We start from the raw sequence: 17016 nt of genomic DNA on the forward strand, positions 1-17016 counted from the left end.
ATACAAGGTTTCCACCCGACAAGGTTTCCACACAACGCCTCGCACTGCGAGGCGTTGTGTTCTTGTAGATCGGCTGTTTTCAATAGTTTAAATCATTTTTAAAATGAGAAATACAGATACAGAGCACAAAAAGAAAACCTGCTATTAGGTCACGTGTGTTTCGCAGCTGACTCAGGTGGAAAGTGTCAGGTTGTCCTAAACACATAGCGGCCTCCTGCCGACACACTGAGGTCTGGACCGGGGGTCTGAATTTTCCCTCGTTAAATCCCTACTGACTTTTAATGCAGTTGTACTGCGCCACTGGGTCACCACTAGCGTCTCATGTTTACGATAGTTTACTTTCAACCTGCCGTCGCTATTTCTGGCCATGTCGGTATAGATGAAAATGTCCGAAAAATGACTTTTTCAAACATTTTCTAACACGCTAAAAAAAAGCTTGTCAATGTCAATTTTTCAATTCAAAGGAGCTTTATTGGCATGAGAAAACATACGTTTACATTGCCAAAGCAAGTGTCACAAATGAAATAAAAACAGTTGAAACAGTCACAAGACATTGCACTGTGACCTTGTAGAAAGGCATTTTCTTTCTTTTTTTGAAGGTTTGAAGGTTTTTGAAAAAAATAACAAATAAAATAGCTGCAGCCCATAACAAAAATCGTAATAGTATTTGTATCAATCTGTATGGTAGTGTGTGCTTGTTAGCGGAACTGGACAGGAAATGGTAGGACAGAGAGAGAGAGAGATGGGTAATGGTATGCACCAAACGGCCTCTGATCGGATTTGAACCCAGGTTGGCTTCCGGAGTCTCAATGATAATTTGCTTGAATAGAGTTGGTTAATACAATAACTAACACAACTGTGGTTGTATTTGGTTGTATTTGGTCTACCTGCTCTGCTTCTGTTGTAAAATGTGGTCGGGTGGGACCACTACTGGTTGACAAGTGGTACTGCATGCTGATGATCAAAGTACAATTCATCTTCTGCTCAAACAGGATATCTGTTATTATAGCTAAGCAGTAGAAATGTTGGCGCTTGCGGACGAGACTGGGGTTCAAATACTGGGGAGGACAAGAAAGTTGCAAATTGCAGCTTTAAGTTTAAAATAGTACACCACATACTGTACACTACAGTATCATTTATTTCTACCATTTTCTGTCTCACAAACACTCCCTCCCTCTCTCGTGTGCCTCCTGGCCTGGCTGAGACTCCGACTGGGAATTCTGGAATTTGGCTGCCGGTTTTCCATGGAAAACTGTAATGGGGAGAGCAGCAGTGCTTTGAAAGTGTGATCGGAGTGTGATTTTACAGTGTCAGACAAGCCAAGCATGTTAAATCCTGTACAACATTTTGTTCTGAATGGGTTTTCAATATGGTAGGCAGGGTCAGGCAGAGGGGACATGGCCAAACCTCAAATACAGGCTGCATTACAAGCTACACCTCTCGCCTTACTAGAGCCCAACCGATGCCAGATTTCCGGGTCCGATGCTAATCCCGACTCTGGAGAGTCCTATACTAATGTTTTGACCTATGTTCTGTCCAAAATCACTACTAATCAATCTGAAAAAACGTACACTCGATAAAGAAATTGTGAACATTTAACTTATAAGCAAACAAACAACTTTTAGATAGACAATGTATATATTTACAACAAGGGTTAATATTTTTATTGTAATTAGAGAAAAGAAAAGATGAATGTTAAAATGTTTTTGTCTCCACCAGCCGAAGGCAGGGGGAGAGTATGTTTTCGCCCCTGTCCGTCCGTCCGTCCGTCCGTCCGTCCGTCCGTCCGTGCGTGCGTGCGTCCTCCGAGTTTGTTACCAGCTAATCTCCGGTGCCGTTGGCCCGATCGCTGCCAAACTGAGCACACACCTTCCCTGGATGCCAATTCAGAACCTCTGCCCCACATTTCTCAAATGGCCCTGTTCTAGCGCCACCATGAGGCCGATGTTTGCAAAACACATTTCTGTACACTACTCCTACAGATTTTGTCCAAAAATCCTACAAATCGGTAGACAGTATCTCTACAGTCATGTGATCATCATGGATATGTCTGATTTTCCATATTCCATCCTGATTGTCTAAAATTGGCTTCCAAAGTTTGCAGGATTGCTCCGTTTTGAACAAAATGCCTCAGATCATGAACACAGCGTGTAATCTTGGTGAAATTGGGCGTGCACGTTCCAACTAGGTAGAGGAAGAAATGCCACTTCAGATTTCTCAAATCAACCTCATGGTGGCGCTTTAACAGGGCAATTTGTGTGGCCTGGTGGAGACCTGTGCTCGGAAGATACTGCTTCTAGTTATTTACTGCTTTCTATTGTTTTAGCGATTTTAGTATTTTGATTTCAGTGGGTGGGGGCATGCATACAAGTGGCTAAATAAGTATTTTTAGACACAATAAGCCGGCAATTTCTTTGTTACTAGTTACATCAGCCACCATTAGTCAGATCTTCCCACGAAATCTTGGGAATGGGCTTATTGTGTCTAAAAAGACATATTTAGCCACTTGCATTTTGAGGCATGCATGCAAATCAAAATCGTTAAAATCACTAAAACGATAGAAAGAGGTAAATGAAAACATTTTAACACTCATCTTTTCTTTTCTCTAATGACTATCTAAAATATGAACCCTTGTTGTAAAAAAAACAAAAGTTGTCCTTTAACCACCTTATTGAATCTACACAGTGGCTGCATAATTGTACATACTGATGTTGTCAAAAAATGTTAACAATGGTTGATATATCAGGCTAATTGATATATCGGCCTGGCTCTCCTTAGCTCCTGACCACCTCTCTCCTTACCTCTTTCCTCACCGCCTGCCTCTCTGTGTGTATCTCCAGTATTCACAGGCTCTATAGTCTCTTTGTTCTCAGTTTGTTATTCCTTTTTTCCCTCTATCATCTGTCACGTCCAATGTCATGGTCATCGGAGCAGTATAGTAGCAAAATGTGAGAACGGTTTAGGAAATAAAGATGCAGTCAGTATACTACTACTTGGATCAGTTTAGAATTAAGGAATGGGTTAGGAGCATGCAGGGAATGTTATTTAGATAGCTTGTTTAGACAGATGCTGGGTCTGAAGTTTATCTGGTATCCTAGTTTCTTTGAGGGATTACATGGTTCTCTTTGCACTCTACTTGTGTGACTATTTACCTTGTTGTTTGTTGTCTAGGGTTCATGCTTACTCCGATTTCACACTTGTAAATCGCTCTGGATAGGAGTATCTACCAAATGCCTAAATTGTAAATTGCAGAGCTGCAGTGAGCTGCTGTGAATACACACAGTCAATTGTCACACATGAAGTTTAAGTGTTTCATATGTGTGGCATTCTCAGATGCTATGCCTGTCTGTAACTGCTTGTGTGTAGTTAGATTAGTTAATGATTCTGCCGGAGAATTCAGTTGCCAGAGGCAGCGCAGCAGTTAGCGCACGCACAGGGCATATATAGAGGAAAAAGTAGACAGCTACTGTATGGGTAGAAAAAAGATAATTTAGAATAATTATAGAAGAGGAGGTGTGTGTGCTTGCGTCTTTTGATTTGCTCTAGCAGTTAAAGACTTGTCTGTGCAGTGTGCATGATAACCTTGCTTGATTATCTGAGCACATTTACTGTTGTCCCTGAATTTGGTCTATAATGTTTCAGAATATAAATGAATATAAATAGTGTTTACTGTATCTAGATTACAGAGATAATGATCTAGTCTAGACTCCCAAAACAGAATTCTCTCCAATATTAACCCCAAATTAGGATATAGACATCTACGCTGTTTATACAAGACAGTTTGTGGCATTACATTAATCTGTCTACCTGCTTGTGTGTATGTCGGCCTACTTGTGTGTCTGCTGTTGGTCATTCAATCTGTGAGGTCATAATTTCCAAACCAAATTCACTATTTACATTCTGCTTACTTTTCAATTCCCATCCTCATCATCCTAATTACAGGCTGATTCAAATCAACCATCAATTCCTCAACTTACACAGAATCACAGCTCTATCCTGCCCCTATTAATAATTGGTGTTTATATGGAAGAAAACATGCTCTGTTTGACTTGGAGCTCAGACCGCGCAAACATGAGAGGTGTCTCCATTGTGGCCAGATTGCAGCCAAGATTTCTCTATTCATTTGAACTCTAAGGTATTGATTTTCCAAGCAGACTGGTTGAAGTGTACACTACTCACAAAACAGCCTTCATTGTAACATGGCTCCCTGCAGTGGCTTATAGAAGGAGAGAAGTGGAAAGATGATAGTAAGTGGTGCATTAAATGGCACCTTTATCCAAAATTCTTCACAACCTTGATGGTGGAGGAATCCATGCAAGGCACCAACCTGCTCATCAGTTTGGGGTTTCAGTGTCTTCCTCAATGACTGATAGTAACCCAGGCTGGAGAACAGACCAGAAAGCATCCGATTCCCAAATTGCAGCTTCAAGTCCTGAGCCACTTATGCTCAGAGGTAGCTCTGGTCCATCGCGTCTCCTCCCGGAGACGCTCTGACAGACCCGTCGGGAAATGGCTAGACTCGAGATTGTCGGCCCCTCCGAGCGCTCAACATCAGTCAAAATAAACTAAACTACTTCACTACTCACCAAACCAAAGGTAGTTTTGCGTTGTTGAAAGTCTATTCTCCGCGGTGGCCTCTCAGCACCCCACCTACTCTGTAAAATACATTATTTTTGTCATGAAATAAAACGCACACACCTCAGGCCACCTAGCGGCCACCGCAGATACAATGGTTCACAACCCGGAAATAAGCGGCGGTCGAGTTGGATGCACTTTATTTCATGCCAAAAATAATGTATTTTACAGAGTAGGTGGGGTGCTGAGGGGTTCACCACCGCGGAGAATAGACTTTCAACAACGCAAAACTACCTTTGGTTTGGTGAGTAGTGAAACAGTTTTGTTTATTTTGACTGATGTTGAATGCCAGAAACCTTTTGAGTAAAGAGACACACGGGCGACTACAAATATGGCGACCCCACTTCAAGATGCGCTGTGATTGGCCGGTAGTGTACCATGTGTGCATGATCGGCGATGTGATTGGGCAACGTATACACAACGTATACAGATGATGCAGATTACGTCAATTTTGCGCGAAATCCGGTCCACGGCCAGGATCATAGAAAACATATAAAGAGAAGGCTTCAGAAGCTGAAAATAACGGAGTGGGTGTTCTAAAACTTTAGCGATTTAACAGTTAGGACAATTTTAAGATTTGTTTTATAAAAAAAGTTACATGGTACAACTTTAAATAATAATAATTTAAAACAAAATGTAGAAACCAAAAATTAAGGGACCCACAAAAATGTGTCTGCGACCCACAAATGGGCCCCGACCCAGTGCTTGGGAAACAGTGCTGTAGTTGGTAGAAAATTACCCAGGTCTTTATTCATGACAATTTACATTTGTACCCTCTGTGCTAAGCATGGACTTGTGACGGCCCCTTGTCCTCAAGACCAGTTGTCTGATTGGTTGCTGATCTGGAGAGTGGCTCGTTGGAAATCATGGCTGACACCTGGGTTGGTGTGGCTGCTCACACATATACTGCTCATATCTAGTCTGGGCAGTTTTGCTGGAGTGCAGGCCTCAAACTGATACACTCCACTAAACCAAGGTGGCAGCTGATTTTGGCATCTACACATTCAACAGTCTACTCTGATAAGGTTTGTCTACATCCTGTATGTGCAACTGATATTTAAGAATGGGTACACATTATTGTGTATCATTATTTTATGCTTTAACTATTGAAAAATAGCAGATATACAAGCTCACAGCGCGGCACTGAGTGCTGCACTGCGAGCTTGTAGATCTGCTATTTTTGAAAAAACGTGAAAATTAGAATTTTGACCCGATTCTATAAGTGTCTTTTGAATCCTTCTAAGGTTTTTTGAAAAACCTATGTTTCTATGTCAGCAATCTGGCTAGCCACCATCAAAGAAAAGGTCCTTTTCACTTAACTGGAGCTCTAGTCTGTTCTTGAGAGACTGTTCTCAAACCTTTTCTTGTGAAGGACCCCCAAAATGATATGAATTTGGCCACGGACCCCCATCTCAAAATATTTAGTTCCAGGGACCCCCCAGAAGCAACATTTTAGTTACTAACGTTCGCTTTGAAAATGTATATTCAAAGATTTGCACACATTTTCACGGCTTTTTCAAAAATAGCAGATCTACAAGCTCGCAGCGCGCCGCGCTGTGAGCTTGTATATCTGCAAATAATTCTAGGCCTGAATGGGTTAAGATCGAATAAGGTTTTATTTGTCACTCACTTATACATTATCTGTGATATACAGCGTGTTGAGCAGCCACCATCACCATGGGAAAGAAGTCTGTTAAAGAGGAGTCTTCATCCTCCTCCGAGGAAGAGGAAGAGTATGTTGTTGAGAAGGTGCTGGACAGGAGGGTGGTGAAAGGCAAAGTGGAGTTCTTCTTGAAGTGGAAAGGATTCGACGAGGAGAACAACACCTGGGAGCCAGAGAAGAATCTCGACTGTGCTGGTCTCATTGCCGAGTTCATGCAGACCTATGATAAAAGCAGCGGAGGTGCCTCCGCCAGCGGTGACCCCTCGGTGCGCCCCAAAGACAGCAGCAGTTCCAAGAGGAAAAAGCCAGCCGGCGAGGCCACGGACGCCAGCCGGCCCAAGAGGAACAAAACGGACGACGAGAAGAGCACGGCGACTGAGAAGAGCACGGCGAGTGAGAAGAGCACGAAGACTGAGAAGAGCACGGCGACTAAGCCCACCAAGACGACGGCCGAGGTCCACGAGGCACCTGCACGGGGCTTTGAGAGAGGACTGGAACCAGAGAAGATCCATGGAGCAACTGATTCCACTGGAGAGCTGATGTTCCTGATGAAGTGGAAGGGATGTGACGACGCCGACCTGGTGCCGTCCAAAGTGGCCAACGTCAAGTGCCCACAGGTTGTGATCGCTTTCTATCAGGAGAATCTCTCCTGGCCTGAAGATAGCGATGAGTCTCTGTGTGCTGTGAAGACCCCTACTACCAATAAAGCCCCTGAAGTTGAAAACGCACCAGGGACACCGTGACACGTTTTTTTCAACTGCTCGTCCTTTTTGTTGAGTGTGTCCATATGCGCACACATGTTCACAATGTGCCTTTCATGTAAGCATCGTAGTACAATGTGATTTTGAAATGCGCAATAGCTGCAAAGGACATGGCAGAATTAGTTTGAAGTTTTCGCAAGTGCTTTTTGCTTTGTTTTAAAGGAGTAGTTCACCCCCCAAATAACCTTTTTTCTATTGATTACTCACGCCATGGAGATATGAGTTCAATAATATTTTGGTTTTTTTGTTGAATTCCTAAGACAATAATTTTATCCCCATTGATTCCTGATTCCAAATGCATTTGGGTCCCCATCCGGAATCAATGGAGGTACATTTACAATAATTATTTTTGTGTTAGGAATGCGACAAATACAATAAATATTATTGAATTCAAGTCTCCATGGTGTGAGTAATCAATAGAAAAGTCATTTTGGGGGTGAACTACTACTTTTAATGGCATATCTACAACCTGATGTTTCATGATGCGTTGTGAGCTTTGGATGTGCTATATTCAAATGGCTAAAAGTGTAAAGTGGGGCTTAAAATGGTTTTATCTGGTGATACTGAGATACAAGGGTGGAAAGAATAAAAATGTTCATGTTATGCCCTAAGACATTTTTGTCAATTCTGTTTTATTAGCTAGCTGTTTTGTCTTGACTGTTGTGCTCTTTATTATTATGGGTGGCTGGGTGCTCATGAATTGTGCATCATAAAAAAGATTTTAACACATTATGACAACTGTTTTGTGGTGGTAGTTAACCAAAGCAAATCATCTCGGCTCCCTCAGAGGAACATGTCTTTTATTTCCTTTCCACTAGAATATGCTGTTTCTCAACGTCGGGGTCCGACAACCTCCAGCGGGCCGAATGGCCCTTGTAGGTCTGTAACTCAAGAGCGTTCAAATGTTTTGTGCATTCAGTTAACTAAGCAAAAAAGGAGTATTTTCCACATTTTGGTTCCATTTTAGTTTTGTGATTCCCAACCTATTTTAACCCATTGAGACCTGAGGCTGAAACATTTGAAAAACGTATGTTTCTATGATCAGTGGTTGTCAAACCTCAAGGACTCCCAGAATCAGTTGCCAGAGGCAGCGCAGCAGTTAGCGCACAGGGCATATATAGAGGAAAAAGAAGATACAGCTACTGTATGGGTAGAAAAAAAGATAATTTAGAATAATTATAGAAGAGGAGGTGTGTGTGCTTGCGTCTTTTGATTTGCTCTAGTAGTTAAAGACTTGTCTGTGCAGTGTGCATGATAACCTTGCTTGATTATCTGAGCACATTTACTGCTGTCCCTGAATTTGGTCTATAATGTTTCAGAATATAAATGCTGTTTTAGTGTTTACTGTATCTAGATTACACAGAGATAATGATCTAGTCTAGACTCCCAAAACAGAGTTCTCTCCAATATTTACCACAAATTAGGATATAGACATCTACACTGTTTATAAAAGACAGTTTGTGGCATTACATTAATCCGTCTACCTGTTTGTGTGTCTGCTGTTGGTCATTCAATCTGTGAGGTCATAATTTCCAAACCAAATTCACTATTTACATTCTGCTTATTTTTCAAACAATTCTCATCCTCATCATCCTAATTACAGGCTGATTCAAATCAACCATCAATTCCTCAACTTACACAGAATCATGACTCTATCCTGCCCCTATTAATAATTGGTGTTTATATGGAAGAAAACATGCGCTGTTTGACTTGGAGCTCAGACCGCGCAAACATGAGAGGTGTCCATTGTGGCCAGATTGCAGCCAAGATTTCTCTATTAATTTGAACTCTAAGGTATTGATTTTCCAAGCAGACTGGTTGAAGTGTACACTACTCACAAAACAGCCTTCATTGTAACATGGCTCCCTGCAGTGGCTTATAGAAGGAGAGAAGTGGAAAGATGATAGTAAGTGGTGCATTTATATGGCACCTTTATCCAAAATGCTTCACAAGTTTGATGGTGGAGGAATCCATGCAAGGCACCAACCTGCTCATCAGTTTGGGGTTTCAGTGTCTTCCCCAATGACTGATAGTAACCCAGGCTGGAGATCAAACCAGAAAGCATCCGATTCCCAAATTGCCGCTTCAAGTCCTGAGCCACTTATGCTCAGAGGTAGAGTGGATGCCTTGACATCAGAAGGTCTCTAGTTTGATTCTTTGCCCCTTCAGGCTTATTGTTGAAGTGTCGCTGAGCAAGACATGAATCTGAGGAGCATGTTTTTCTGGGTCAAATGCAGAAAAGTAATTTCCCCATGGCATCACTACTACATATATTTATTTATAGAGGTTTCTGGCATTCAACTGTGTCAAATAGAGCCAGACACATTGGCAGACATCACATACTGTAGGTATATTGTACATCATCAGTGGTGTATACTGTAGTTCAGTGGTTCAAAAACGTTTTACCCGTGACCCAAAAGAGAAATTAGACGTTTGCCCGGGGGCCCAAACTAGTGAACAGCAACTATTTTCACTATTTCTTAAACATTTGTTTTCTAGTTTATGGGATTTCTTCTTATTATTATTGTATTTAATGAAATTACTTTTTATTTTTTTTAATTATTCTTGAAAATCTTTTTTTTAAATAATAATAATTTAAAACAAAATGTAGAAACCAAAAATTAAGGGCCCACAAAAATGTGTCTGCAACCCACAATTTGGTCCCGACCCAGTGCTTGGGAAACAGTGCCGTAGTTAGTAGAAAATTATTTTATTCATGACAAATTACTTTTTTAGAGTCCTGCATTTACATTTGTACACTCTGTGCTAAGCATGGACTTGTGACGGCCCCTTGTCCTCAAGACCAGTTGTCTGATTGGTTGCTGATCTGGAGAGTGGCTCGTTGGAAATCATGGCTGACACCTGGGTTGGTGTGGCTGCTCACACATAAACTGCTCATATCTAGTCTGGGCAGTTTTGCTGGAGTGCAGGCCTCAAACTGATACACTCCACTAAACCAAGGTGGCAGCTGATTTTGGCATCTACACATTCAACAGTCTACTCTGATAAGGTTTGTCTACATCCTGTATGTGCAACTGATATTTAAGAATGGGTACACATTATTGTGTATCATTATTTTATGCTTTAACTATTGAAAAATAGCAGATATACAAGCTCGGTGCCGCGCTGCGAGCTTGTAGATCTGCTATTTTTGAAAAATTGTGAAAATTAGAATTGACCCGATTCTATAGTGTCTTTTGAATCCTTCTAAGGTTTTTTGAAAAACCAATGTTTCTATGTCAGCAATCTGGCTAGCCATCATCAAAGAAAAGGTCCTTTTCACTTAACTGGAGCTCAGTTAGTCTGTTAGTCTGTCTGCTTGAGAGACTATGTCAGTGGTTCTCAAACCTTTTCATGTGAAGGACCCCCAAAATGATATTTATTTGGCCACGGACGTCGGACTCCCATCTCAAAATATTTAGTTCCAGGGACCCCCCAGAAGTAGTCTCGCGTGGCCAGACGGTTGCCTCCGCGATTTGGTCAAATGCTCCCAGCATACAGTCTGGCAAAGCAGAAAGATAAAAATGAGTGCGAGATGAAAGCGGAAGTGAAGCCCCCACGTCACTTCCGTTTCAGTCTCACATCGCACACATTTATCATTATATAAATAAAAATCATATAAGCATGTTTAGCTTGATGCTTAGCAGAAATGACATTTTAAAATATATTTTTTGAACGGCAATGCCCGTTTCCGATACTCGCCGTTCGGGAGCAGCTGTTCCAGACTCTATATAGCATTCAGAGATTGTGGAATAGTTGTCTGGCTACGCGAGACTACCCCAGAAGCAACATTTTAGTTACTAACGTTCGCTTTGAAAATGTATATTCAAAGATTTGCGCACATTTTCATGACTTTTTCAAAAATGGCAGATCTACAAGCTTGCAGCGCGGCACTCGGTGCCGCGCTGTGAGCTTGTATATCTGCTATTTTTCACTGGTAAAAGCATTCAATAATTCTAGGCCTGAATGGGATAAGATCGAATAAGGTTTTATTTGTCACTCACTTATACATTATCTGTGATATACAGCGTGTTGAGCAGCCACCATCACCATGGGAAAGAAGTTTGTTAAAGAGGAGTCTTCATCCTCCTCCGAGGAAGAGGAAGAGTATGAAGTCGAGGCCGAGGTCCATGAGGCACCTGCATGGGGCTTTGAGAGAGGACTGGAACCAGAGAAGATCCATGGAGCTACTGATTCCGCTGGAGAGGTGATGTTCCTGATGAAGTGGAAGGGATGTGACGACGCCGACCTGGTGCCGTCCAAAGTGGCCAACGTCAAGTGCCCACAGGTTGTGATCGCTTTCTATCAGGAGAATCTCGTCTGGCATGAAGGTGATGAGTCTCTGTGTGCTGTGAAGACCCCTACTACCACTAAAGCCCCTGAAGTTGAAAACGCACCAGGGACACCGTGACACGTTTTTTTTCAACTGCTCGTCCTTTTTGTTGAGTGTCCATATGCGCACACATGTTCACAATGTGCCTTTTATGTAAGCATGTAGCATCTGCTATTTTCAAATGGCTAAAAGTGTAAAAGTGGGGCTTAAAATGGTTAATGGTTTTATCTTTTGATACTGAGATACAAGGGTGGAAAGAATAAAAATGTTCATGTTATGCCCTAAGACATTTTTGTCAATTCTGTTTTATTAGCTTGCTGTTTTGTCTTGACTGTTGTGCTCTTTATTATTGTGGGTGGCTGGGTGCTCATGAATTGTGCATCATAAAAATGATTTTATCACATTATGACAACTGTTTTGTGGTGGTAGTTAACCAAAGCAAATCATCTCGGCTCCCTCAGAGGAACATGTCTTTTATTTCCTTTCCACTAGAATATGCTGTTTCTCAACGTCGGGGTCCGACAACCTCCAGCGGGCCGAATGGTCCTTGTAGGTCTGTAACTCAAGAGCGTTCAAATGTTTTGTGCATTCAGTTGACTAAGCAAAAAAGGAGTATTTTCCACATTTGGGTTCCATTTTAGTTTTGTGATTCCCAATCTATTTTAACCCATTGAGACCTTAGGCTGAAGTTTTTGAAAAACGCATCTTTCTATGATCAGTCGTTGTCAAACCTCAAGGACCCCCAAAATCATGTATTTGGCTGTGGACCCCCCCCCCCCCCCCCCTCTCAAAATGTTCTTCCAGCTACCTGCAGAAGCAAAGGTTTTGAGTTACAAATGTTCGCTCTACAAATTTTCATCATTTTGTCAAAAATGGATCTATGCTATGAGCTTGTATATTATGCTATTTTTGAATAACAATTTTTTATACTTTAGCTAAAGTGACATAGACAGTGTTTCCGGGTCTAAATGAGATTCAAGTTTCATATTCAGTTTCCATATTAATTTCATCTTCATTAGGCCACAGACCCGCATTTGATAGCACTTATTGGTAGGAACCCATACTACACTCAAATCCTCAGGCTGAGAGACTGAGCTAAAGACCTGTCCACTTGGACTGCAGTTGGTCCACGGGCCCACCTGCCGCTGAGAAACGGTGGCCTAGCGTGCCATGCATGGGACCTCTGCAGCTTAGTGAGGTGCGACAGGGGAAAAAGTGCTTACAGGGTGCTACTGGGTGAGCTGTTGTAAATGAAAGGCATTCTGTTGGCTTTATCTGATTGAACACACATGCTCGTTAAGCAAGTGGCATTGTAAACAGGGGCGGGCCAGTGGGAAACAGCCGCTCTCATTAGCAGGGTTATAATGAGCGAGATAAGGATCTGAGATGGTCTGGCTATATGGGCCTGAGTGAGGCCAGGGCTCAGGATCAGCCACGTGTGTGTGTGTGCGCGTGTGTGCGCGTGCGCGCGTGCGTCCAGGGGCGTCACACCAAATTCTGGGCCCCGGGTACAAGGATTCACTGCGGGCCCCCCATGAATGTTAACTATTGAAAAATAGCAGATATACAAGCTCACAGCGCGGCACAGAGTGCCGCGCTGCGAGCTTGTAGATCTGCTATTTTTGAAAAATTGTGAAAATGTGTGCAAGAAACGCATGTTTCCATGTCAGTGATGCTCAAACTTTTTCATGTGAAGGACCCCCAAAATGATATGAATTTGGCCACGGACCCCCATCTCAAAATATTGAGTTCCAGGGACTACCCCGGAAGCAAAATTTGAGTTACAAATGTTCGCTTAAAAAATACATATTCAAAGATTTGCACACATTTTCACGACTTTTAAAAAATAGCAGATCTACAAGCTTGCAGCGCGGCACTCGGTGCCGCGCTGTGAGCTTGTATATCTGCTATTTTTTTCTAAAGTTACTAGGGCCCCTCCACCTTGGGCCCTGGTAACTCAGTCCCACTTTCCTACCCCTTGTGACACCCCTGCGTATGTCTTTTCAGTTCTGTCACATTGCATGGAACAGCAAATGTCAAGAGTTCCAGATGGTTCATTTCATTGTGGTAATAGCAGTCCCCATGGACATGGTGCTTCTATACTGTATGTGAGCCAGGAATTGTAAAGTGTGTGTTAGTACGGTGTGACTCTGTAAATGTTTTTTTTATGATTTGTAAAGTTAATGAGTTAAAAACACGCTAAGTGGTTGTCAAACTTTTTTTATTTTTTTATTTCAAGGACCCCCATGGCTCTGGGAGTGTACAAAGGGAACCAAATGGACCCATTTGTTTCCATTTGTACACTCAGAGTTACAGGCTCTGATTTGCCCGCTCAAAGGGGCGTCCCCGCTTTCTATTTTATTACCTGACAGTCTCCCTCTAGTGGTCTCTGCAGGGAGATTTGGTTCATTTGTAACCCCAAGATATACAGTAAAGTACACCAACCTAGAGACACACAGGATGAAAAGTCACGGGCTACTTAGCTTGAAACTCAGTATAATATTACAAAATTGCAAAGCAAATGTAGTTGTGGGTGCATACTGTAACAGCTGAATCCAGTCAAGCGCTGTGTGTGTGTGTGTGTGTGTGTGTGTGTGTGGGTGGTATCGTGCTGACAGTGACATGGTTATTATTGAGACGCTAATAGGAATGCTCGGCGTGCGATTGTGTAACTTAATGATCCTCCCGCTGCAGTCAGTCGGATGACAGGTCCCAGGCATCGTTCACAGGAACTCTGGGAGTCTTGGATCGCTATATTCTGAGGCTGTGGTTTAGGAAAACGGAACAACAGGAGTCTTTCCTTTTCTTTTCCTCTCTGCCCACCCCCCTCTCTCTCTCTGTGCTTCTCTCCATTTCTCTATCAAAGTGTGCGGTTTAGGAAAGCATGTCCGCCCACCTATTTGATCCCCCCCCCCCCCCCTTTTCATTTGTTGGAGGCCTGTGTTGCTGGAGTCAGCAGAACACTAGAATCCTCATGTGTCTTCAGTGTCTAGTCTGGTGGTCTATTCTTGGTGGTAAATGTAAAGTGATCCTTGCCTGTTTCCACCAGCATCCCTTTTGTTTCTGTGAACATGGCCAGTGGAAAAATGTGATACCACCACAACAACCAACCAGATTCCTTATGGCCCTGGTGTTTGCCTATAGAGGGTATGCGTGTGACATCATCATCATACCCGGAAGTTATGCGGGAACGCCTACTGAGTGGCAAAAAAAAAAGGTTTTTGCCTTGACAGCCCTTACATCCAAAAGTCCTCTCTGATTGCATTAAACAGCGTTAAACTCACTTTGCCACTCGATTTTATTTCACTTTATGCATGCGCATACCCTCTATTGGTGCTACTGTAGTTGGAGCACACATTAAAACTACTTTTTAAGCCTGATTTACACTTTGTTGCGCGCTGGTGTCGCACAGCGGAACTACTTGCCAAATATAAGCGATTTATAAGCTCACGGCGCGTCGCAATGCAATGCGTTGTGAGCTTGTAGATCAGCTATTTTCGCTGTGCAACACCATCATACTGTATGACAAAGTATGAATTACGGCATTATGTTCTTTTCATCTGTTGGACTCTCGTTCCTGTAAGCTGATTTATGCTTCATGTGAATCATGTCACTAGAAAACGCGTTTCAACTGCCTCTTTGAATCAATGCTCTGTCCTTCAGCTGCTAAGTTGATGTTTGTTTGTCTCTTTCAGGGACAGAAAGGTCACCCTGGGCCCCCTGGTCTCCCTGGAGAGCCTGTAAGTATCTTTTTTCTGAGCTGCAGTTTAATCATTTAATCCCTAAAGTATATACTTCATTGACCGGGGTCCCCCAAGGTTCCATCCTTTGCCCGTTCCTTTTCTTCTACGCCAAAGTGTAAATGCACGTTGGTATGTATGTATGAATGCTCATAAACATGAACCGTATTGGTGTATATGCGTGTGTGCGTGCATGCATGTGTGCGTCTTGGAGAGTCGAACATAGCAATGAATCTCTCAAAACAGATTAATAATCGATTCCGTTGATTGCAACCCCTAGAACTAAGAGTTGCCTGGCTTCAGAGGCTACCATCATATCATCTTGGGTTTCACCCTGATGCTTATGACACGCTCAATGTCCATCTTTTAGAGTCAGGGACATGCTGGGCCCCTGATTCAGCCTGGGAAAAAGAGTTGGAGAGGCCCTCATTGCGCGCTATAGAGAGAGAGAGATCTCTCTATAGCGCTGCCGCTGCTGCTACTCAAAGATTTGCCATTTCAGATCATGACAAGTGACAAGCCAGTGGGCCAATTACATGAGTTATATTTCGTTGTTGTCCGGTGGAAACCTTGTATGTCCAAAACCGTTTGTTTTGTATTTATCATTTAAATGATTTAAACTAGTGAAAACAGCCGATCTACAAGCACACAACGCCTGGCGTGGTGTGCTTGTAGATGTGCTGTTTTCACTACTTTTGTGCGACTGCCTTGTATGATGAAGCAGGGCTTTGCTTTGCGAAGAAATTTACAAATTTGAAAATTGGAGATACAAGGTTTCTGCCCGACAGTGACGATTTACTTTGTTGGCCGCCCAGCCCCCAAAAAGGAACGAAGGCCGACATTATTTTTAATTTTTTCCTAATGGCCGGCCTGGACCAGCCGGGAATGAACCGGCCGTTCGGGAGTTGTCCCGCTTTTCCCAATGGCCAGCACATATCTCTCTGCATCCGTCCCTCCTCTCTCACACTGCGTCTGGCTGAGTCGTGGACACTGGAGGAGCACTGTCCCAGTGAACCCTTCTCCTCCCTGGAACAAGTAGGAGGAGACTTGGCTCTGACAGTTCCCATCCAGGACAGCGGAGGCTATTTCAGTGCTGGAGCTTCCCAGCCCCGTAGTGCCTAAATTAAAGGGCTATTTTCAGCCAAGCTGGGTCATCCACTACTACTCCGGAAAGGGTCCCAGGGAAAGACCCTCTCTCGCCTTGTTGTCACACAGTAGTGTGAGTGTGTCCCTTCTCTAATGCTGACGTCACCGGCACAGGAGAGTTCCACTGAAGCGTGTGTGTGTTTTTCCTTGTCCTGTCGTGACTCGTGTGCACCCTCAAACGCCCCCACCTTTCACACTAAGCAGCCACTGCTGGTGACCAGGGACCCTTCAGCTTGAATCACCCAAACATCGCTGATTGAGTAATAGAGGCACAACTGTTTGGCAGCCCATGCTGCCCTAGCTCTCCAGAGCACAGGACAGCTGCTCGGTATAAACTGAGCATCCACTTTATTACTGTACTGTGTGACGGAAATGACTCCTGTGGACCCACACTGAGCTATAGATCAGGGGTTCCCAAACTTTTTTGGCTCAGGGCACCCCTATAGATATTTTCTTCACCCAGGGCACCCCTACATTATATTCATAATTTTCACTCCTAGCACCTTATATTTTTAGCATATTTTAGCGATTATGTTGTGAGGAAAACATTGAGATAATAGCCATTTTGGTTAAATTTTATAGAAAATAAATTTGTACTTCAAGTTTAAAATGATACTAAATATATTTTTAATTGTCCAAATAAATTCCAAATATTATCTCACGGCACCCCTGGACTGCCGTCACGGCACCCCAGGGTGCCCCACCCGTCGCCCACTTTGAAACCCCTGCTATAGATCC

At 43.0% G+C, this 17016-nt stretch overlaps 1 protein-coding gene across 1 annotated transcript in view; it reads left to right on the plus strand.

The window, feature by feature from the left end:
* The window catches only part of LOC308300050 (uncharacterized protein), a gene marked incomplete at both ends in the record, with an annotated part of 131748 nt that overhangs the window by 48415 nt on the left and 66317 nt on the right, over positions 1-17016 (plus strand). The window contains one exon of the mRNA XM_080743815.1: positions 15088-15132. Coding sequence (XP_080599941.1) covers positions 15088-15132 — 45 coding nt within the window. The remainder of the gene's footprint in view (positions 1-15087; positions 15133-17016) is intronic.

The sequence above is a fragment of the Nannobrachium achirus genome (genome assembly GCF_963921795.1).
Source record: "Nannobrachium achirus genome assembly, chromosome: 15".
Taxonomy (NCBI): domain Eukaryota; kingdom Metazoa; phylum Chordata; class Actinopteri; order Myctophiformes; family Myctophidae; genus Nannobrachium; species Nannobrachium achirus.